This window comes from Numida meleagris, chromosome 4 (genome assembly GCF_002078875.1).
Source record: "Numida meleagris isolate 19003 breed g44 Domestic line chromosome 4, NumMel1.0, whole genome shotgun sequence".
NCBI classification, from domain to species: domain Eukaryota; kingdom Metazoa; phylum Chordata; class Aves; order Galliformes; family Numididae; genus Numida; species Numida meleagris.
In genome coordinates, this window is record NC_034412.1 from 50421086 (window position 1) to 50445572 (window position 24487).

The following is a 24487-nucleotide window of genomic DNA, read 5'->3' on the forward strand; positions in this document are numbered from 1 at the left end:
AATTTAGCAAAAATGTAACTTGAGAAGCCCCAACAATCGCAATTCTTTCTTTCTTTTATGTGCACGGCTGTTTTATTGTTGCAAAAGAGGAACATGGCCCATTGCCATATGTCACTCCTGCTCTGGTCTAAAGACTTTCAAACCCTATGAAATACGACTGACATTTCAATACACAGTCACCTATTTGCAAAGTATTCATTTGCTCCTTACTTTATGAGCATCCAATAAAAGGCTGCCATTTTATGACCCATTAAAAAAGATGAAAAAAAATTAAATAAAATTGTGAAAGACATTTGCTGGAAGTAATAAATAATTTACCTCCAATTTTCACGCACTGAAAATTAAACTGGCAACTGCTCAAAAAGTTATTAAAATTATGGTGACTAAAGGTATTTTAGAATCAAGTGGCAGTATTAAAATAGTTGAAATGCTGTACATAGAAGGAAGAAAAAAAAAGTGCATTTAAAAGGGTGCCTTCTCTTAAAACAACTTTTTCCATGGATTGCACACAGTCTTATTACAGAGTAAATGTTGTAACCATTGGTAAGCCAATAGCAATGTTGGTAGGCCAATATTAATGGCTTACTATTTACAGGTGTATAAATGTACCTATCACAGAATCACAGAATTGCAGGGGTTAGAAGGGACCTCAAGAGATGTCAAGTCCAACCCCCCCCATATATACATATATATTTACATATATATACATATACATATGTGTGCATATGCAGAAATCACACACAGGAAAATCAGTAACAGTGGTAGGAAAAGGCTTTGGCAGAACAACTGATGTAAGGGTCATTTTTTTGCACACCCATCACTTTACATCCATGTGTTTTATCATCTCCTACACAACATTCACAAAGTGGTGCTACAATAACCATAACCATACTTCGGTCTCCTGAAAAATGAGGTAACTGGAACACACTGTGACTGACAACAGCATGGGTCTTTCACCCTTCATCACTTTTCACAGAGTGACCAAATGTACGTTCTTATTCAGTATTTTGTGTTTTAGAGTTTAAAGGAACAGCTCCATTGCCAGCCAATCCTGACCTCACCTCTGTAGGTGGACTGAACACTCTTGTGCCACTATTTGCTGGGGAATATCCTTCAGCATCACATCCTTCCACCAGTTATTGATTAACAGACACTCCAGGACTACAAACCAGACTCGCTGAGTCCAGGGACACAGTCCTGCTATAGGAGGAGGCAGCACAAAGCCAGGCAGGAAAGTTCTTCCAACCCATGCTTTTGCTTTTGCAGCTCTTCTGAAATCCAAAACCCCAGCTGCATAAGGACACAGCAAGGTCCCTTGGAGCACGGTTACAAACCTTGCTTGCCAAATGTTCACTGCATTTCCACTGTGCTAAGGGTCAGATATGCCTGGGAAGCATAGAAAACAGTTTTATCTGGTCAGTGGGAATTCTACCGGAGACAGCTATGGTTTTGATACATGCTTAGAGTTGTTCTCCTCCTATCAACCACACAGGCATAAAAATGAATTATTTATTTTTTCCCAAGAATATAAAGACCTGCACTGTATGCAAATCTTTAAAGTGTTGGGGTTTTTTGTTTGTTTTTTTTTGTTTTGTTTTTAAATAAGAATTAGTATGAGCTCCTTCTTTTCCCCTTACACCTTCCTTGGTGTACCTGTCTCAAGTTATAGACAGTTGTCTTAGAATCCCCTCTTATCCCCCCAGAACTGTCTAGCCCACTCAGCACAGTGTTCAATACACTGCCTGTTTGGATTTGGCTTCCCATGGTATAGAGTGCAGAGGCACAGAAGTATTTCACCACTGGGAAGTGCTTGTGAATTTGAAAGAGCAAGAAGCCAGCAATGTACTCGATGTGATCTCATGGAATCATGGGAACCTGCAGTAACTGGGTATGAAATGTCATTATTATGTTAAATGAGTCTATTAATTCAGCTCAAGATACTATGTCCACTGCATAATATTAAGCACTTAGTTCTGCTCACGCAGTCTTTCTTAATGCTCTGGGAACACCATGTGCCCTATTGAGGAACGTGAAGGACTGCAATAGAAATTACTACTGATCTTAACATCAGACCCATATGTCTTAGGAGCCAGTTAGCCTATACAATTCATTGAGGATGTTTCCATCTGTGAATAGTTCCCATTATAGTTTAATTGTGTCAAACTAAATGTATTTCTAAAATATTTTCGGAAGTTAATATTTATAACAGACATTAGGCCTAATATAGCCTAACTTCTGCTTTTCTCCTACCTGAATGCGTTTCTCAAGCTGTTTTCTTTGTCACTGAGAGGCAGTCTGGTGATTGTACCACGTGAGCAATCAGTGATTGACAACAACACTCTGAATTTTGTCAGAGCAGGATGCCTACGCAGACAGAAGTAGCCAAAGTGCTGCCACTGAAAACAAATGCCAAGTCTCAGTGTCTGCAAAGAAAGAAATCAAGTCTGGGTGGGAAAGGATCTGATGCGCATCAGCCCTCCTTGCTTTAGGACAGACCAGAAGAAGAGTTGTTGATGCTGATGTATAATGCTTATACCAAACCGATGGGCCTCATTAGCCATGAGCACGCTCACACTGGAGAAGAACTGCAATCACCTGAGCACAGAGGCTCTGAAATGAAAACAGGTGACAAAAGCTTAGGTAATTTGGAGATAGCATCCTACCAATTAGGGAGCACAGTGAAGTTAAGTGGTTGGTGAGGACCCCAGGAAAGCCAAAAGGAAGCAAGCCTTTCCTTCACTGTTGGCTGTTGTTATTGACTTAGCATTAGTGAGCTGTTTGGTTATTGTGCTAATGGTAGAGAAAAAGAATTGTGGAGACTAGCAAAATAGGAGAGGAAGCCCTGCTTTCGTCGTGAGACCTCTTTTTTGGATTGATAGACTGGGTCTTCTTCAAGTGTTTCCCAAGGTACATAACTAGTTACTGAAAGGGAATGGCTTGTGGGTTTATTGCACTCATATTTTTGCATAGCAATAGCTGTTATATTGAATATGAAGTATCTTAGTTTACAGGTTGTTTTTTAATTGAGAAAGCTTACTTACTCCTTGCTTTATTTGCTCCTCTTTTTTTCTTGGCCAAGTGTTCAAATAACGTGCAGTTGCAACAGAGCATATAGACTGGGCCCAAAGCTTCCAATATATGTCCTTAAACCAATGTTGAACCTGCATCACTTACAAATGGTGAACTGCTTATAAATCTGTGTTTACAATAATAAGTAAATATGTAATTTATTAATTTGGAGGAGAATAGAAGGTGATTATGCTCCTGTAAATATTCACTCCTTCTTAAATGACTGATAAATACGCAAGTCAAATAGACAGGTTTGACCTATCATTTCCATTCTTTGGTACTTGCTCTCTGTATTTGCAGTGCGTTTTCCAAAATTTCACCCTTCGTAGCCAAGAAGGGGGGAAGTGATAAATATCACTTTAAATAGCAATTTCACCCATGTCCAATGGAAAAGAGCAGTAATTGCTTCCTTCATCTGGCTTTTGGTTATTCATGTGGTAAAGAAAAAAGCACAGCAGAAACACCTTAGTAAAGCTACACACAACTTTTCTCAATGCTTTTTAAGGCAAGCAAATAAACGTTCTACTCAATGAACTTGTTAAAACTACAGGTTTTCATAAATAAAAAAGAAAACAAACAGATAACTTAGGTCTGACTGTATGCTCTGGAAATAACTAATTTGTGAGTTTGAGTTTGCATACAGCTAATGTGGGAGTTCTACCTGGGCTGAGTTGTGACAAGCATCATTTAAATACTTGTTTCTTTTGTAACAAGCTAAGCATTTCTGAATGTGCTACCTACTTCATATTTTCATTCCATCTGGTAAAAAGGAATGCTGAAAGACAAAGGCTAATTTTAAACTTACGATTGTTACAGAGTTACTAAATAAGGCTGCACTGAAAGGTCGTAGTGTAGGATGAGCACAGCAGTGATTTCTAGCTCTTGAGAATCTGCATTGTAGGCAGTGTGGTGTTGGATGGAAATGGTTTGAGAAGTATTACAGTGGGAGGGTGGAGTGTGATGGCAAGAGTAAACTGAAAAGATGTGAAATGGGTGCTGGGTTAGGTACAGATATTAGCTCATCGCTCCTTCTTTTTTTAATGATTGCAGTGTTATAAGGAAGTACAAATGTGTAATCTTAACAATAAGTTAACGATAATTTTGTGAGGGAATGTAAATCTGCACGTTGTTCACACCCAGCCCCCACTTGCATGCATTTCCAAAGGCACTCATATGCCTCCTTTGAGAGAACTTATGATACTGTATTAGCTCTTTCAATTTAGATATTTATTTCATATTTGCTTGAAGAATCAGGCCAATGTTTTTGAAAGCACATTAAACTATACCATATGCCTCCTTAAATCATCCTTATCAAACAAGTTGTAGGATGATGCTCTGGTTCACTCTGTTCTGTTTTCCCTTCCTTCACAATGTGTTTATGTATATTTATCCAATTTGTTCTGTTCTTCCTGCCAAATTGCAGGTTTGAGATCTCAGCTATGCAGGGGCAGCTGTGCTATTGTTGCTGCCTTACAAAACAAAGGTCACAGGCTGAGCCTGTAGCACTAGAACTAATGACAGCTGCATGTCACCCATTATGGGACAGACATAGAATCATGAGGGTTCATGGACCCTCTAAAGGAGGAATAAATCTTACCTTGCCTTTTGGGAAGCAAGAACTCAAGTTTTAAGAATTAACTAATGTGCAAATTAGCTTTTTGCCAAATATACTGCTGTTAATGACATCCCCCCCAACAGGGGAAGAGCTTTTAACACCCCCCCCCCCCCCCCACACACACACACGCACACCCCAAAAAAATAATAATAATAAAGCACCTGAAAAATAAAATGACAGCTGAGTTGAGAGGCATGATGCCTGCGTGACACTTGGTTCTGGTAGGAATTTCCAGCTGTTCCAGACCAGAGAGCTATGGGCCCCACAAAGAAGTGGACTGCCACAATATGATGTTTCCTTACAAAGAAGGTTGTTTCCAACCCCAGCCTAGTAACTCCAAGCCCTGAAACACCAAGGTGGGACTGTTCAAATGCTCTTTGTTTGTAAGAGATCAATCTGCAGGGCTGGTGAATTCAAATTTATTTGTCCCTTGGGTGGCCAGAGCATTATTTCTTCTCTGCCTTTCAGAACAGAAGCCAGGAATCCAAAGTTATTTAAAGGGATGTTTATTAGAGCTATGCTTCTCTTTCAAAGAAGAGGGAATGCAATAGATGGAGCAGACTAATGAGATGAGGCACATGTCCATAGATCCAGCTCTGAGACCATGCAGCTGGCTTTGGGGCTGTCTGTCTAATGCAACTTCACCAGTGTGTGTTAATTATTTAAAGGGGAGCGCTGGGGAAACTACCATCACATCTGTCACCCACACACAGGCAGAACCTCCAGTCAGTGCAGGACCAGATGTGTTTATTTGAAACAAATACTAACTAGCTACTTAATGGGTTAGAATTATTAGCCAGAAGTTAATTAGGCAAATATATTAAACATTAGTCATCCTACACAGCATCACTTCTTTAACTTCTTTAGAGCCATTATCGACCATAGAAAAAGTTGAGAAGTGAACAATCAATAAAGGAGCAGTGGTTAAAAAAAAAAAATTATGAAATCTGTGCATCAAATGCTGTGCTTTAGGGAATTGATTTAACTATGTGGAAAACATTGCAAGTATCCTAGAACATGGAAGGAAGCAAGTAGGTTTTCCTTAGCACCTACAGATCTTGGAGAAGAAAAGGAAACTTAGTGCAATAAGTCTGTCTTAGTACAGTCAAGTCAAACTTGAAAAAGAACGGCTTCACTGCTTTTGTGTGTATTCTACATATCCCTGAAGATGCAGACAGTCACATGGCATTCTGCCTGTGTAATGAGCTTAGAAACATTGCTGACCAATGGAAAACGTTCTGTTCCCCAAGAGGTTAAATTCAAAAGCCATTTTTAAGATGATGGCTTTCAGGTCCATGCCACAAGCAGAAGTGGGTGGAGTAAAGGCACAACATGCTTCAAGGGGGGGGAAAACTAGTTGGGATCCTTTGTTAGCAGCCTGCCATGACAACCATTGCATAGAACACCTTTCAGCTGCTCCTGAATGAGAGCAGCTGTCTAAAAGCAAATGAGGTAATTTATAGGACAGAGCACCACAATCCACTCCTTTACAGTGTCTGTTTGCTTTTGTTTCCATGCTCTTCATCTTAAATCCGGTTCTGGAATTAACAAAAATGATCCTTTTAAAGTGGAAAACTAAAATACTCATTTCCTACATTAATGGAAACCTCTTTAACTCCACACATCCAAAAGTAAATATGAAGCAGTGCTTTCTCTTTGCATGGGGAGAGAGTCTCCTGCAAGGCAGAGACCAAATGCAGGAGAATCAGTGCCAGCTGGGCACAAGTTCCTGGGCTTCCAGCAAGTTTACTTCTCTCCTGCATAGCTGCAGTGAATAATATTCAGGGCCCTAATGCAGTGAGCAGCAACTTCCTATAAACTTCATCTTAAGCAGGCTCCTTTGGAAACTGTTTTACTTTAAACTCTTCTTATATGAATTTGTCAGAAGAAATGTGCTGGATTTTAAGTCTACTCCTTCAACTGCACAGGGCTGCAAGCTCCTCCAGAGCACAACTGTGGCTTCCCTCAGGGCTCTATGAAGAGATGTTCCCAAAGCCATATTTAACTTGAAGCTCGTGGGTAGTTCCCATTGTCCTCAGCCCAGCATGTGATCCACAGCAACAAACACAGCAGCTTGTTCTGCCCTAAATCTGTGCTTCAGAGATTATCATACTAACAAAATTTTGTTGAGCAAGAGAATCTTACATGCATTCAGACCAGCACAAGCCATAGAAGAAAAGGATTAAAAACAACAAACTGAGCTTGTTTCAATAATAGCCCAAATGAAAATAGGGCAGGTAATGTGAGCTGTCCAGTACAAACATGCAAACAGAGCATTACTTGATACTATAGGAATTCTTGCAGTGAGGGGGAGATGGGGGGAGAAGCAATTGATTTTCCAAAAATGAAACATGGAAAACAAAACCTCTGAGTGCCTTTGTCTAAAAGTTCTTAAGAGGAAGGCTCAGGTACAGAGAGTGGTGAAACTAGTTCAAGAAATCTGTTTCCTGGAGGCTGAAGGTACTGCATAAAATAGAGATTCTTTGCTCCCTAATCCTTTTATTCCAAAGGACTAAGGGAAAACATTCCAATGGTAAAGACAGGATCAAAAGCAAAGAAGTGATAAACCAAAACCCCAAAATATTAAAATCTAAAGGTTTGATAACTAACAGTGCAGAAACAGCACAATGCTGTCTGTCTGAGCTGCCATCCCATTCACAACTGAGTGCCAAATGAGCCAAGCAGCTGTTGTCACCAGGAAAAACAAAGGCTAGGGTGACCCAGGCTCCTCCTGCGGGAAGTCTGGTCAACAGCCAACTGTGAAAGCATGTTCCAAGGTGGCATCTGCAGCTCAAACATAAATCCATGTGCTCAGTCCTAGAGATCAGTTCGCCCTATGCTTTCTTTCTAGGACAAAACTTATCTTTTCTTACTATTGTAAGAGCCTGAACTGTTTCTTGCCCAATTCCATTTAGATTCTAAGAAGACTTCCCCAATTATGTTATATTTTGCCACACTGACTCCTTACTGGAAGACTGGGTAAAGTACACTTAATGTTACTGCAAAACTCGTGAACTTGTGCTTCTAGAGCTTTAACTACTCACAAAATGTAAAAAACAAACTGATGATCACCAATAGATTCTCTCCTGCACATTTCTGTACTTTGCTTCAAGTGAACTGCACATTGAAGACTGAAGTCAGATAATGTGAAACTGGAATCATCAAAGAACTTGAGGACACAAGCATTGAATTTTTTCTTCATACCACACAAAACAACCCATTTAGTCTTCACGCTGTCAGCTGTTTTTTTTTGGACAGGATATAGGAAAGAATATGTGTGAGTGGAAGACAATGTGATTTGAACAGAGGGCCAGGATGGCTGGAAAGACCAGTGGTGTTGCTGTCCTTCTCTGTGTGTGTGATTCTTTCTGTCCTGGGACATTTGCTATTAGGCTACTTGCTTGAAGGGCATCAATGTTACTCAAATCAGAAATGACACCCAAGTGATAGCAGTGATCCCACTTGACTCAATAGTTCCCATTCTGTTGGTTCTTTGAAACAGATAAAACTTTTTGAACATCAGTTCTAACTCAAAGTCTGTTTTAAGTTACTTATTTATCTTGGAGTTGGAGGTAAATGCTCATTGCATTTTATCAGCTAATCTTAAGGCCAATGCTGCATGTGAATCCAAGCACAAGGATGCATGAAGGTGGGAGTAAATATAATATGTAAATATTTATTACATGTATTTCAGTGAAATGTTGTTTTGGTGTGATAGCTTAAACACTTTAATTGTTGTCATCCGCACTAGATAAGTGGATTTGCAAAAGTTAAGGAATAAAGAGAAATGTTTTGTCCTGATCGCTTGGCACTGACGGAAGGTATTTTACCACTGGCTTAGAGGAACAGAAGCAGATCGTTAGCAAAGTGAAGTCTATGGATAAATTTTCAAAGTGCAAACTCAAAGAACTCAGAGCAAAAGCCCTAGAATGAAAGCAATGGCAGTATAAGCTTTTTGTGTACTGGTACTGCAAAGAGATAAGTGCTCCTTCCTGAAGTACTGTGACTACAGGAACCTCTAAAGTAATTGAGCAAGGAAAAAAAAAATCTGATCTAGTTTGATTCTCCTGAAGCCATGGCTGGACAGCAAAGTCCAGCCTGAGCTAATAAAGGGGAATTGATTTTTCTCAGTTTTTTTCTAAGACCTTCAAAATATGTAGCTCTTCAGTGGTCACTAGTGGAGAATGAGTTGTTCTTGCGTGCTGTTTTCGTTCTAGTATTGCAGCTGCCCTAACAACATATGAGATTTCTCAAAGTACGTGAAACAAAGCATTTACATTTTCTTGAGCTCATCCTATCTTCTTCCCATAGTATACAAGGGTCTCTTCCATTTTGGAGTATTTAATATTTTAATTATCTTATGATGAATGGCTTGCTCATGTAGAAATCCATGTAATTACCGTCTGTTAGCTAATCACTGATCTTTTAGAAAGGTGATCTTGTAAGTGAGCTATGTCATTCTGTGCCTTGGAAGTGGCATGTCAAGAAGGTATTTTTAAATAGCACAAGCAGAACAGCCACGTTATCACATAATGTGAGAATACCACAGCAGCCTCCTACATGGTACTCTGAAAACAGTTAGAAAAGAATGCTCAACTCTGAATCTACAACTAGCATCTTGGAGGCTCCCAACTAACTGCATCCAGCAGCTGGAAACAAAACAAATGCACAATGGCAGCAGTCTAGAGACCTTACCTATTCTCCATAGACTTCATTGTTCTGTATTTGAAAACTGCTAATTCATCACTCTAAGAGTGCTTCAAATTACAAAAATATACTCAAATCTTTTATATGAGCCTTTCCTGTCTACAAAGAAAGCAGAGCCGCAGGTTTAAAAATCACCAGGCTAACTTTGCTTGTGTTGTACTTAACTCCACTAAAAAGAGCAGACTGGTTGTTGCTACATTAGCAACTAATATTAGCTCTGCTGCATGAGGAATTACTGGGAGTTATCCAGCAATAGTCTGAGCTGTGCCAATGAGAAGTCAGGAGTTCAAGTATGTACAGATCTTTCATAGCTGTCACTCTTCTTCAGAGCAAATTGTTTATCTCTGGGCCAAAGCTGTAACTACTTCAGGAAAGGATGGTGGAACTATGTTTTACATAGTAACTGCTGAGAAATGGCTTTCTGTGAACCTGCACAAGGCCACGTGTGGTGTTTAGGCATTCTTTCTTAAAATACTGTTCAGAAGAAGTATGCCATCATTAGGTGCTTCCTCTAGAGTGCAGTTGCATTATGGTGGGTTGTCTATTCAGTAATGCTTTACAGAGTAAGGAAAATGCAGCATTTTCAAGTAACTTCTACTGTGTTTTAATTTCTATAAACATTCCATGCATTTTTACATTTGTTTGGCAATTTACATACCCTGTGTGTTGACACACTGTTGGTCACAGCGTGTGGAAAAGCATTGAAATCTTCAGGCTTTGGGGTGCTTAATACATGAGGTCTAACTTACTGTTGTGAGGCCACACAACTCCACTGAGATACCTGACATGGAAAGGAAGTGTTCCTAACATGACTGCATTGCATCTTCCTTGTGACAAAATTGGGTCTCACAGCTGCACATGGTGCTGGTTTGTTTTAGCTAGCAGAGCAGTTTGTTACAGCTGTTCTGTTGGACAGCTGGTACACAACCGCACGCAGCCCAGCTCAATCAAACACAGTGCAACTGCACAGTGTAAAGGAACAGCAAATAGCACTAAAACTCCTGCAAGATAAATGCAAAATGTTGATCTTGTCCTAGCTATGTGAGAGGCAACTTTAATTCTGTATATCTTCTTGTTGCTAAAAACTCATCTCCTTCCTCTGTTTTCCAGTGTAACTCTCCTCCATGCTTATTTCCTGCATTGCTACAGAACAGTGTTCGCTCCCCAGAGATGAGCTTTGGCTGCTGCAGAGGCTGCGATGCAGCTCTTTGCAGTGATTCACCCTGCTCTCTTCCACGGAGGTCTTCTAATGCTTTCCAGCTCTTCTCCTCCCAGTTGTCATTTGATGCTCAAAACAGATGTGCATTTAGGATTTTGCTATACAGTCTTACAACTGAGCTTGTTGATTACTGCTTAGCTCAGAAAACTAATTACCCAATCTATGCAATATGCTAGTTCTTATACTGTTAAGAATCGTCACCAAAAAATGGCAATGAAGAGCAATGTAGGCAAACAAAAAAATACTAAAACTTCATTGCAAACAATTGAGAGGATCTACTTGCAAAACTGGGAAAGCAAATGGCCTTTTCCCTCCTGTGGGGCTAAGAACTGATGCGTAGTTTTCTGACTTACGATTAGCTTAAAGAATCTTTATTTTGTGCTGCTATCTCATAAATCTGAACAATGAAGTCAAAGCAGTTCTAAAAGCCTTAGGCATGTCTGAATTTGAGAGGAGGAGGGGAGAATTAGTTCTCAAAGGGCCAGAAGTAATCAGGAGCCATGGCCAGTGACACTTAGAATAAGGCTGGAGCTGCAGTTTAGCCACAGTGCTGTTATGAGATTGCTGCCGTTGTTAAATTAGTGCCTCGCTTTATCATTACATGTTGAGCAGTGATACAGATCTTGACACATAATTTTAATAATAGCTTGTAAGTGTCAGTGATAATGTAATCTGTTTAACAATGAGCCTAAAGATTATCCAGAAGAGAGCATATTATGCCCTGTTAAAACAGCTAATCTGCATAAAACTTGTGACAAGCCGGACCTTTTCAGTGTTTAATAAACTGGCTGAATATTCATTTTTAAGGCACTGTCCAAATTGGTTTGGTCACAGATGACTATTTAAAGCCCATTCCAAAGCTGGCAAATACACCAGGGAAATAACACGAGAACACAAAAAAACCTACACGACAACAAACCATCCCCCATAAAAACAACAAAAGACCGCCTCTAGCTAAATGCCCACATGATTAACATCAGCAATAATGGGTCTAATTCTAGTGAAACAGGATGACACGTGTTTCAAGTACTCACTGGCCACTTCTATACAGGATTGGTGCAGGGCAAAGCAAAAACTCTGATTCCACTTTTTTTGGTTTTTCATCTGCAAAAGAAATCACATGAGGTTAATTTACTTCACTGTTTAAATGAGACAGTGATGTGTACGTGTGCTATGAAGTCCAAACTGGTGCCCAGCTTGTGTGCCCATATGACATTGCTTGATGTACATCAGCTCACGCTCTTCTAGAGATGTTTTCCTACTTTCAAGGCCTTTTTCTAATTTAATAAGAATGTAATTCAGAATTTCCTAGTATTTGAAAAGTGAATGTTTGTTTCTAATTAACTGAAATCCTATGTGTGGCAGTCAATGAATGTTCCTTCAGCAGTGGTTGTAGTCTTTCTCCAGTGCTTCTCATGCTTTTGGGAGATCTCAGCATTTGCAAATGTTGTCATGCTTCCAAAGCATCTACTCGCAAAGCACGGTGTCCTACACAGCATTCTTTTTCTGCAGCCATGAAAAGGAGAGGAGAAAAATAAACCCTGTCCCCACAGCTGGGGAGCAGAAGACAGCAGGGAGCCTTCAGAGGTGTCCTTCATATGTGGAGTGCTCCAAAAGGTAGAGCAGTCCAACAGGAAAAGAACTCTGCACACAGTGCATATGGTATTTGTTGAAGGGAGCTGCTGTACTTCCAGTATTTGAGAAACTGGAGAAAAAGTCCATTCCTGCCCACAGAACCATCCTCCCAGCCGCCTACGGTAGGACTGCTAATTTCTGTACTGGAACTGTATCTGTAAACATGGACTATTTCCTGACCTAGGGGAAGAGGGGAGATGAACAATCTGTGAGATAAATGTGGAGATGTATCTGTCCTGCATGTAAGGAGAAGGAAGACATGCAAGCAGTTCAGGGGCAGTTGCAGGAGGAGCTGGTAGCATAAATGAGTTTTTCTCATGTACCATAATCTGCACTGACTACTTGGCCTAGATCTGGGGCTAGTTGTTAGGTGGGGAAGAGGGATTAGCACATTGCCATATGTTTTTGTCTTAATGGTATGTTTCATAGATTATTTTTCTATCCCACAGCTACATTTGGCAGGTTTCCTTTCCAGCATTTGCTAACAGTTCTTTATAAATGCAGAAAGAGAACCATGCCAAATGTATCTTTTAAAACTTGAAGAACTGACAAAATAAGGGTTTGTTCTGACGCTGGTCTCAAAGTAGAGCCCAGGCTACCAGTAAGGGGAACTTGCAAGTGTGTCCTCCATTATAATCTCAAATGATGAGGACTCCATTGAGAGCACATCTGTTTTTCCATGCAGGAGAACACAACATGGGAATAACTTTCCTTTTCTTGGGACCACCTCCTACTAGTGCTTAGAGCCCTTCCTACCATTTTGTCTCCTTCAGCGTCTTTGAAGACAAAAATGCTTGGAGACCCGTAGAGAGAGCTTGCGTATCAGAGGAAGGAGCACATCAAGCTTCCTTATTTCCTTCCTCTACTGTTCTGTAAACATTTGCTGTTGGCCATTGCTGAAGACAAGACAATAAGCTGAGTGTGTTATGGCAGGCCTTTGGCAATACCTCATACAGTAGGTTGTCTTTATGCTGCAACATGTAATAACACATCACTACACCTATTCCACTCCCTTCATGGGTGTCAGCACACCCTTCCCTGAAGCCAAGAAAAGAAAAAGCAGCCCGGAGATCTAGCTGGAAATCATCACATCAAATGCTAACAAGTATTTGGGGGCTTCTTCCTGTCCAAGTATAGCTATTCCTACCATGGCAAAGCAGACATGCACATGTTGCACAGCTATAAGTGACTACACGACCAGGAAATCGGAGAAATCAAAGTCAGGAAGCACTAGAAAAGATCATTTAAAGAAGGCAGTGTGCTTAATATATTTGTCAGTGACATTCATCTAAGCTATTAAAAAGGCTCTCTGGGTAACTATTCCAGAAACTGACTCTCACTGTAAACATTTCTCACTGTCCTAATAACACCTACGCTAGATTGCCTGCAGAGTTTTAAGCCTAATGCCTCTTGTTCTCCGTAGATTTGGAGAGCCCACCATAGTATCTACTATTACAAAAAATGTGAAGAAGGTATGTGCTATTATTTTGAAATGACTGGGGTTGTAGAAAAGTGAACTGTTTGTAGCTAAATACAAGTCAGAAGGAAGCCGGAAATAGAACTGGGGAGTCCTGAAGACTTGCAAACCAGCCACCTAAATTGAGTGTAAGCTGTAGTTGTCTTAAGGTCATGTTACTGATGTCTCACCTGCTGACTCTAAATAGCATGAAATTAATTTTCTTCTCCTAGAACTAAGCTTGTTTCCCCACTTCTCCAAGTAAGAAAGGTACACTAGGATAACAAATACACAACTGAATCAATTTTGTCACATTTCAAATTCCAGTTCTATAAAGCTAATATGCAAAAAGTGTCAATAAGCAAGCCTTAATTTAATTGAAACTGAAGGGAAATTTTATGAGAGAATTGATTTACACAGATTACCTTTATCCAGAATTGTGCTATTATCTTATTTTCATATAAGGTCTTCAACAGGCAGGAGAGATTGGAAGAAAATGTACTGGAAACACATGCTGAATAGGACAGGAATTTAAGACCAGCTAATACAAAAATCAGACATCAGGTAAGGGGAGAAAATGTGTGTTTTTTTTTTCCTACAGGTGCATTTTTATCATTTTTCCAGTCTGGCTTGCTTGTAAGGCATACTGCTTAGAGCAAGAACTTGAATGTAATTCTACTAGCTGTCCACTTTAGTTTCTGGATGTAAAAAATGGCAAAGGCTTCAGTTAATTGTGCTTTTTCAATACCATCTCCTTTTTCCTAGTTCAAGGAACAGAGGAGCAGAATGGGACTAATCCAGATTCTGGCCTGACATTTCCTCTGCCCCATCAAAAGTTAATGCACTGACCAACACAGGACCAATGCCAAAAAAATTCTGCCTACGAAGGAGATCTCCAAAAACATTCTTTATCAGATAAGAAAATGCTTTGCATTCTGCCCTTTTTTTTTTCTGTTTGTTTTTCTAAGGCTTCTTGGAGCCCTACACTCAGAAAAATTTCCCCAATGACAATATTTCAACAGGGGAAGAGTTTAGGATTACAAAATCTGGCCAAAGGTCAATAGTAAATACAACAGAAAAAAACACTGAGTAGGAATTGCTTCCATGGGAAGCACAAAAAACTACAAGAAAAGTGCCTATAAAAGATGCTATGGTCACTTTGTCTGAAACTGAATTCCATTCCACGTTACCAGGAAACTACTGTCCGTTTGAGGATCTGGCTGTAGTCTCCTGGAGGAGACTACTGCTCAAGATACTAAGCAGATGAAGATGTCACAATACAGGAACAAAACACTACCAATTCTAGCAGAAGTTCCAGGAAAAGGATTCCGTGTCATGAAAAGGCATCCATGCCCTGCCAAATTCCTGTGACAATCTATCAACTATACCTCCTGTATATTGGACAGTGTGGGCAAAGATGCTTCAGGACAAGCTAAGTGTACCTCGGATAAGACTGAATTCTGGAATGATCACGAGGGCCTTTCTTGACCATGGTCATCTTACACAAAGGGGCTTTTGGTCAGCATACTCTGTGGCTGTTTTTTCACGGGTACATGGGAGCTAGATTGTTACCACCACATTATTTCACATGACTGCTGGTCACAGCTAATGGTATCTGGTAGCAAATTCAAATCACTGAGCAAGACGTGAACAACATAGATCCTCTGCCTCAGAGCTTTCCTGTTTTTCTTCCTTCCTTCCTTCCATGCCTTTGTTTGGATTTTCTTTTAAATGAGGCAAAAAGAAGGAAAAAAAGAATCACTTAGAAATGATCTGCCTTTACATTTCCTACTAACTCCAATACTTACGAATGGTAGTTCCGTTCACTTGATAGGTACAAGTAACACCATCAGTTCTCCCACCAAGGGTTAAGCCACTTCCTCTAAGAACAACTTGGAACTCCTCTAGAGAGGAAAAGAAAACAACAAACGCTGCCGTTCAGTGCATCGCAACTTAGAAGATAATTTAAATATGGTTAGCAGTAAATGAAGCTGAACATAAGAAGGTATCCTAAGTTTGAAACATTACTAATTAATTCCTGGTACTAAATTGCATAGTTAAGTCATTATGGGGAAAATAAAGAATTGTTGCCGCAGTTGACTCTGACTAGCAGCAGGACCTCTGTTAGCGAGTTCCACGTGTCTCAGTTGCACAGGAGGAAAGAAATCTGAGTGTTTATTTGTAAGAGACTCCAGATTTTGATTGGGCCTGTTTAAAGCTCAGAAGAAAACATTTCTGCTCAAAAATGTTTCTCTGTAAGTTGCGTAAGAGCCATGCTATTTGTGAGCATGTAATCTTGCAGAGGAGGAGGGACAACTTTGTTTACTAAGGCAGCTGATCTCATTGAGATGATCCATGTTTCTAAAAGACATCCAAATAGACAGATTTTGCAACCACCTTATTTTGTTTGGTTTCGGAGTGTGTGAATTGTGAAATCAGAAAGAAGACAAGCACTTATAATTTTGTGTAGCTCTTCTACATAAGAAATACCACCTTGCTGCACAAGAACAGTCAAATGCTTTACTGCTCACATTAAAGCGTGCAGGGCACTATAAATATTCTTGGGCATTTATAGGGACTTAAGTTATCAGGATTCCCAGAACTTAACTTGGTGACCAAAGGTTAAGAATTGGAGTGTCACAAATGTGTCACTGCTTTAAAGACTAGACGCGCAAAGCATGACTAATAGCACATATTGTGCAGTGGGAAATAGGTGTCTCAGAGCTGTTCCTTTGTATGACTTAAGTTATAGGAGCAGCCCTTGGTACACAGCTCCTGAGAAAAAAGAGCCGACAAAAGGATCTGATTTTTGTCTAAGAAGTCCTCAAAGAATTTTCCTTTTCTAGATGACCTCTGGGATTTTCTACTGGGTAAAATGTGGACATTAGTCCTATAATAATTGATTTTTATTTTTTAAATGAAAGCTTACCTCCCACACAGACACTGGATGGTTCCAAATACAAAATCTCAGTGCATGACTTCTTCAATATCTGTAGCAAAAGAGGAAACAGTAATAGGTTTCAGAATGCTGTTTCAGTGAGGAATATTATTTTAAATCAAGTGTTTGTACCTAGAAGATGCTCGTACACAGCTACAGATTTGGTTTTCGTGTGCCTGACTTCATAGGACATTGCCTTGAACCACGTGAAGCTTCAGCATGTTTGCTCAGTCAGATCCACTAAGAGTTCATAAGACTTAGATCAGTTTGTTAAACCTGGGATACTCTTCAAAACAACACTGATGTCTGATTTTTGGCCTCAAAATTTCTGTCCGGTTCCCTAACTTAATTTTCCATGGAACCCAATCCTAAGTATTATGCCAAAAGTTAGTCACAAGGAGCCTGATCCAGAATCCAGCCCAGTCAAAAGGAGTCTTCCAACAAGCTATGGGTCAGGCCAAGTGCACATTATTCCAAGAGCTGGCACCCTGCCCTATGTAGAGCAGAGCAGGAATGCATGGTTTTCCTGACTGAACAGAGCTCTGTGGAATGATTTACTTTAGCTGCTGTATTAGAGAAGCAAAGCAGACTGCCTAACCAGTTATGGAGCAGTCTTCCAGAGGGGCAGGGGCAAAAAACATTCCTACAGATAATGTAGAAATTCAGAGGATGGAATGTAAGGCATCTGTTGGTATGGTGATGGGTTGACTGTTGGACTAGATGATCTTAGCGATCTTTTCCAAGCTTAATGATTCTAAGAAAAGGGACAAATTGGAATGATTTGTACTTCAAAAGGTGGTCTTGGACACTGTCCTTAATTTCAACCATTAAGTCATAACATATAAAAGTCACAACAGCATTTTACCCTAATGCAGGTAGGAAAAGTCACTTGAAACTTGTAGGGTTAAACAAGTGAAAACAATACATAGCTTTACTGCCTTCTTCCTTTGTATGATAATGTCTGATTTTTCTAAAAGGCTATTAATTTCCTTTAATAAAACTTCCATGTAGTATTTAAATAGCTTTTCCTGTAGTATATGATATTTTTAGCAGGCATCCATATATATATAATACTATATGGAATCCATTCAAGTTCAGGTCCTGTTTATAGCATAATGTCCTGTTCCTGTCCCCTCTGTACCTCCATTTGTTCTCAGAGGCTGGCTCAGAACCAGTCACAAACTATCTGTCAGTAAATGTAACTGTCCTACTCTTAGCTCCTTTTTCCTCCCTTTAAATGTTGCCTTTTTCACTGCACTCTGTTTGCTGGTGTTTTCTGCTGCTACGTATCCAGTCCCAGCAGAAACAATAGCATATCTGTCAACGTGCGTAGTGGAACAGCATGCCAGGTTCCAAGCAAAAAGCTGCCTGTCTCATTTAACACTTTCCCTATCACCTGTCTCCCCACAAACTGTTGTGCACAAATTATTTTTGTAGTGCTTTCAATAACCATTTATAAACAGTTGTATCTAAAAATCTGCAAAGAGAAACCTCACAGGCGCATGCATTTGGATGAGATGCAGCAATAGAGATCTTTGGAAAGAATGCAGCTCAGAGCTCAGTGCAACTCCAGCAGTTTATATTAGCTGAAGATCTCAACTCTTGCTTCCAAAAAAGGACTTCGCTTTTTGATTGTTATTTCAGTGTAGAGAACAGGCTTATTTTAGAGAGAAGAAAAAAAAAAGTGCTTTGTGCAAAACAAAATAAAGAAGGAATAAAGCACTTTATTCCTTTATTGTAAAAACATGCTCTGGTATTTCTCTAAAGACTGAGTCATGTGAACAGTCCCATTTAAGTCAATGAGACTTTGGATTGGCTTTCATATGAAGAACTAGCCATTGGCAATATCAAGGCTCATAGAAATTAGTTATTTTCTTTACACTTCAGAGTAGCACTGGATCCACAAGAACAAACCTTTGAAGTGATCTTGTCCCCATTTGCTCAGTGTTCGATGAATAAGGGCTACATTATGGAGGGGGGGACTGGAATGATGACACTTCATCTGTTTTTCTTTGGGAAGTGTTATTGTAATGCCACCATATTTATAGTGTTTTTCCAACGCTATTTCCAGATGCGATACAAAGCAGGGAAATAACTGATTTGGACATGCTTAACTCCATCTGAACTTAGGAATAAACAGTGAAAAATAAAAACTGCAACTGATATAAAATATGGCTTAGGATTAACTAACAAAATTCATTAACAAAAGGGAATAATTCAGAATGCACTCATTTCCCTGTGGTACCAAGAAATTTTAATTTTTACGTTTAGATGTGATGTTTGTGATAAAAGCAAGAAAATAGGTTTTTCAGTGCTCTTCTTAAAAATAAGCAATTGCTTTGATACTAATTTTCTTCACTTAAGCTATTGCCATTCGTTGCTCTCACTTGTCTTCAGAAGGCTGTACTCAAATACCTTCAATCTCTTGGCAAAGTTAATAACCTAACATTGTCATGTTCACCCAAACAAAGCTCACACGAGGAAGAAAACTGCATGAAGAGACTGAGTTTTCTTTTTCTTAGTTTGATTCAAAGAGCTGCTGGTCTTGATAGCCCATACATGGTGCTGTTAAAATCTACCCTGTTATCTCAGAAAAGCTTCCCTTCAGTGGCAGTCTTAAGTAACCTTAAGAAGCAGAAATGAAATAAATGCAGAGAGGTGAATCAGATGTAGCCAACCCAGAAGTATACAGATAGCTTTTTCCTCAGGCTTTCCCTCATGGGTTCTTCTAAATGCTCCTTCAAAGCAAAATTTGGACAAGATGGATTAAGAGAATCCGAAACAGAATTCATGCTAATCCTATTAATTTTACCAAGTCTAATTAGTTTTGAAAGGTTTGGCTCACAGCTATTACAATGGAGAACCTGAAAATGTTTTCAAATGTGGTAATCAAAGTTTCTTTCACATCTAACAGGATTTAGATAACTTTGTGGTTTTGGTGTCTATTTGTTTTCAGGTTTTTTTTTCTATTCTAAAATAACTTTAATTTATCTTGCTGTGGAGACCTGGACTGCGAAGTCAGCAAGATTGAAAGGAACTCTTTACAAATCTTTACTATGGTCCCTCTTCTCTGATTCATGACAATCAAAGGGAAGGATTTGGCATTGCAAATTCATTAATTAGAAACTTACTGCCCACAGGAAGAGTACAAATAATGACTATATAAGGCTATCCTTGTGTGGGATACTTAAGCACTCTGCTGACGTACAGTAAATTTGAATAAGAGCATGAGTTGCTGTGCAGGAACTACAGAATGCTTCTTGCAAGTCTGAGACAGAACAAGGCTATGCAGAATGGGTTACAGCTGGAAATACACAGGAGCTCATCCAAATGAGAGGATGGTGTCAAAATCACAGCTGTAGGCTTTTAATTTTAATGCTCATTTGGAACCATGTGTGACTGCTGATGAAAGAAGGCAGTAGTGCTGCTCTTCAAGGTGGTCAGTCTCTTGTGCTTCAAGAAAATGAGATGTGAAATTCGAGTCACTGATGTTTCCTTTCTTGGCAATAACAAAAACCAGACTCTTGAGGAAACTTTATTCTCTAGTTCCTCTGCACACAGCATGTTATATCACTGCTATATCACAGCAGCTAAGCATCTTAATGATTAAAAAAAAAAAAAGTTACACTATGTTTTCTATGAAGAGTTATGACAAAAGCTGCCACAACAGCAAGCAGTGTGAACACAGCTCAGGCTCAGTGCTGTGCATGCTGCCCAGCACAGCTTCTAAGGGTTGGCTGGAAGCAAAAGAGCCTTTGAGGCTTTCAGTGAAATCACATCTGATGGCCATTAGGTGAGTGGATGCAGTACAGTTTGCATAGCATTTGTCAGTAATGGAAGTGAATTGTTTCAGAATATTTCTGAGAGCAGAAGTTATCAGAATAAAGGCTTCTGAGATAACCTATGGGCACTCAAAAGCATCCTTGATTTAAATTCACGGATAAACACCGGGATCCAATTTGGCTTAAAAAAAAATAAAACAACGTTTCCTCTTCTGAAAGGGTCACTTGTAAATCGGCTGCCAGACTGCTCAATTCCAACAGTGAGCCAGCTCTCATGCTCCTTAACTGCACCTGTACCTTCAGGCACATGAGTGTTCACCTGAATGCAGTGGGATGAGATCCTTCTAACACTTAGGGAGTCACTTGCTGGATCAAGGCTTTCATGTCCCATGCAGAAAATAAGCTTCCTCCTACATTAGTGCCGCAGCATCTGCATGCATGCAGCTGTCAGAGCTTTGTCCTTCAGAGGAGCTCTGTACTCTCTGATCTTACTCTCACATCCTGTTTACTAACAGCAGCTAAGGGCACAGCTAAATGCACTGTTTAGTTCCTGAACCAGCTAACTGGCATTCAGGTTTTCATGTGAAATCCTGAGTAGTCCAGTTGCCACCTATCTCCACCTTCAGCTTTCAGAGGTTTAGAAGCCACAGCTTTGTGTTCAGGGAAAGTTCAGCCTTTTTCAGGTACAAACTAGCATACATGTGAATGTTTCTTAGAACGCTTGTAGAAAGCCCAGCTGCTTTATTCGATTTTCAGGTTGGGACCACTTTTCACCTAATGAATTTCCATCCAAGCAGTCGGAGTGTTAATCAGTCCTTAAAATCTGTATCAGTCTGTGTGGGTGCCTGGTTCCTGCACATTCCCCACTAGAAGGTTCCTGAAGGCTCACATCAACTGCATCTTATAAAGAAGTGGTTTACCACTTGATTCAATTAGAGATGCTTTACAGAAACGCCATCAGTTTCTGACCTGTAGGTGTCCGATCAAAAAAGAGTATCATGTTTTGTTAGAATTATTTAAGCTGTTGAAAAAATACATCTACACAAATCATTACATTAGCACAGAAAAAGCATGCATCCCTGCAATAAATTATAAAAAGCCAGCCAAACAGTGAGATGGAATATGTGTCAACAGTGCTTACAGGCTTTGCAGACTCCATCTCTGTTTATAATTTTTGCCTTGCCATAGATCTTGCCTCTGCTTTATGCAACATTTATTCCCATAGAAAGCCTGCCTTCTGCACCTTCCCCAGTCTCTTTAACGTGTCACATGCTGGGCTCTGCTTTTGCTCACTTCTCACCCTCGCTGCTACCTCTGAAAGTTCAGAGAATTTAAACTGTACAGCTCCTGCAGTTCTGTAAGTATTTTGCCTACCATGTACTGGGAACATACTGCAGAACAGAGCTGTACCATGCGGCACAATGTTACAAGCAGGCTACAACAACTTTCCCTTCCAGCACTTTAATGAATTTCACGTTCCAAGAAATTGTGAAAACAATGCACTAGTATCAAGCCATGAACAACCCAACTGTACATTGGCAATTAATAAAATATGCTAAGTGTCAATTCATTTCACGCTATCGTTCCGTTTTGCTTAGCCCCAGTCTGCAGTTCAAAAGTTTTTGGCAGCGAACAGCACCATAAATCATAACTCTGGTGGCATCTGTTTCTCCCCAGAACTGGAGGTGGAGGTTAGGATTTGGGGCAGGTCAACAGCACAGCTGGATGCTTTACTGAACACCATAATGATTTTCAAGTTTAGTTACCGTTCTGAAACCAGATAGTGTTGTGTATATATCTATATGAACATGTAAGTTACAGCTTCCCAGTTAGAAGACCAGTATGGCCAAGAACTTTTGGAGGAAGAGCTTTTTCATGATTTTGATCACACTCAGCAGAGTAATTACTTTGAACAAAGCACTCCCAAAGTCACCAGTGTCCTTCACTGCCTACAGTTCCACATCAAACATGCATCTCTTTGTTTATATCATTGCTCACTGGAACCCAACCCTAAATCAGGTTGGCTTGACTCCTTACAGGGAAGGCAATGCAGTTCTGTGAACAGAACTGCATGTGCTGTAATAAAACAAATGCATCTCATTTTCTTTTCCAGCACTAAGTTTTGAAGAGGGAAAACATTCACCTTCTAAAAGCAATCCCATTTGCTAAACTCACATACGGCCAGTCATGTGAAATATATACTGACGATGCAATATAATCACTTCCACAAACAGCATGCAAAACTCTGCTGACTGCAATATTAGCTCCTGCTCATTGCACTCCAAGCTTGGAGGCTAGAGCACTGCCTGTTGCTATCCTGACAGCCACTCTCACTGTAAAACATGTGCTGTACAAAGCAGAAAGATAGCAAAGGAGAACTAGAAAAGGTTTGAATACCAGCTTGCCAGCAAATTCAAAATAGTAGCTTTTCTTGATGTTATCACTCCTCTACTTTCCTCTCTCCCTTACACCATTTGCTCTAGAGGTGCTCTAAACACAATGCACAGTGAGCAAAATAGAACCAACAGGGAGGAAAGCAGCTGTAGGACCATGGCAGACTACAAGCAGAATTGAAACTAGAAAAGCTATGCTCAGAGCTTGACACAGAGCAGATGTGCTTTTCTTCATAGAACGCACCAAGTACATCTCTCAGTTAACTGTGACACCTACATGAGAAAGAGCTGCACCACCCTTGCTTCCACCCTCGTCCAAGATAGAGAGGTAAATACACAGTGCTAGTCAACCACCCACCACCCTGTCATTGTTTTACTGCAGAACAAAGACAATGACTTAAAATATACTGAAAAGAGGGAGACAGGTGAGGAAGGGGGATGCCCTACAAAAAAACTTGCAAACAGCATCTGTGAGGAGCCATGAAAACAAAATAGCATTGAAAAATAACTGTAACATTACTAGTCTGGGTGGGATTTATACAGGCAGGCAAAGCTTGTGGTCATCAGCTGTAACACTCAAGTTGTGATGGTCGCTTGCCAATTAGTGCCTGTACCTTTTGTTTTCCATTAAACGTTAATTAGGGAGTGTCATACACCTGGTGCTTGGAGAGCAGCTTCAGGAGCAGTAGGAAGGAAAAAAGCAGTTAGCAGGCAGGCATCATTTGGTGCAAGAGTGTACGTAAATGAGGTATAGAAATGCTGGGTTGGGGCTGTGTGAACTTCTGGGGACTGTAGGGCACTGTGCTTGAGTTACTCCCTTCTTGGGTAAGTTAATATTTTCTTGAGCTTCATCCCAGTTCAGAGCTGTAAAAAAAGCCTTAGGAGAATTTGTAACGCAAACAGTTTTGTACTATTGTTTGGTTTAGTTATTTCCAGCTAGGCTGGGCTGAAGTCTGGCCAGAGCGAGTCAAAAAGAGCCAATTAATGTGGAGTTCACGGAAGTGGTCAGTTCAACTCCTAAAATGACTTTGCTTCATTTGTTCTGATTGGTGTACTAAGACTGCACCTATCCCATGTTTCCATGTGTTTTTACTTTTATATGAGTCATTTAAACGTCTTATTGGAAACTTTGTTTTCTCTCCCATATCCCTAAAACATTTTTCCACTACTGCTGAGGCAGTGAAAATGAACTGAAAGTTAAGCAGGCGGTGCTAAAGTGCAGCATGGACTAACTTGCTTTTTTTTCTTGTGAAGACTGAAATGCTGACTGTTCATAGCTTAGTAATTGCTATGCCATGCTAATTGAGTCTTACAGTGTGCAGAAGTGAATCAGGGCAGTGAAAGCTCAGGCTGTATGTTTGCAGGTGTTGTTACAGATTTACTTCTCATCTACAAGTTGTTGCTCTTTTCAACTGAGCAGAGATGTTGCCCATTTATACTACTATACTAGTATGGTTAGGCTTTAAGGCTAAAGGCCTGGAGTAGGTCATGAGAGCAAATGAATATATGCAGATCCTTTGACTGCACTGATTCCAGTTGAGTAACCTTAATCATATTCAAGATCTATAGGTCAGAAACACCCTCCTGAAGTTCCATGCATGCCCTGCTCTTAGGCAGACCAGCCTCTCTTTGCACATTCACTCCTTGAAGTCTGCTGCCTGTCTCCAGTGTTA

At 40.0% G+C, this 24487-nt stretch overlaps 1 protein-coding gene and 1 long non-coding RNA gene across 3 annotated transcripts in view; one reads left to right on the top strand and one right to left on the bottom strand.

The window, feature by feature from the left end:
• Positions 1–24487, bottom strand: part of ANTXR2 (anthrax toxin receptor 2) — a 107307-nt gene that overhangs the window by 59210 nt on the left and 23610 nt on the right. For both annotated transcript variants that reach the window (XM_021394834.1, XM_021394833.1), the window contains 3 exons: positions 16631–16691; positions 15510–15605; positions 11645–11714 (listed from right to left, as the gene is read on the bottom strand). In XM_021394834.1, the coding sequence (XP_021250509.1) occupies positions 11645–11714; positions 15510–15605; positions 16631–16691 (227 nt within the window). The remainder of the gene's footprint in view (positions 1–11644; positions 11715–15509; positions 15606–16630; positions 16692–24487) is intronic.
• LOC110397879 lies at positions 376–15502 on the top strand. The gene is made up of 3 exons (XR_002438058.1): positions 376–2907; positions 14167–14265; positions 14467–15502. It is a non-coding gene; the product is annotated as an uncharacterized LOC110397879 (long non-coding RNA).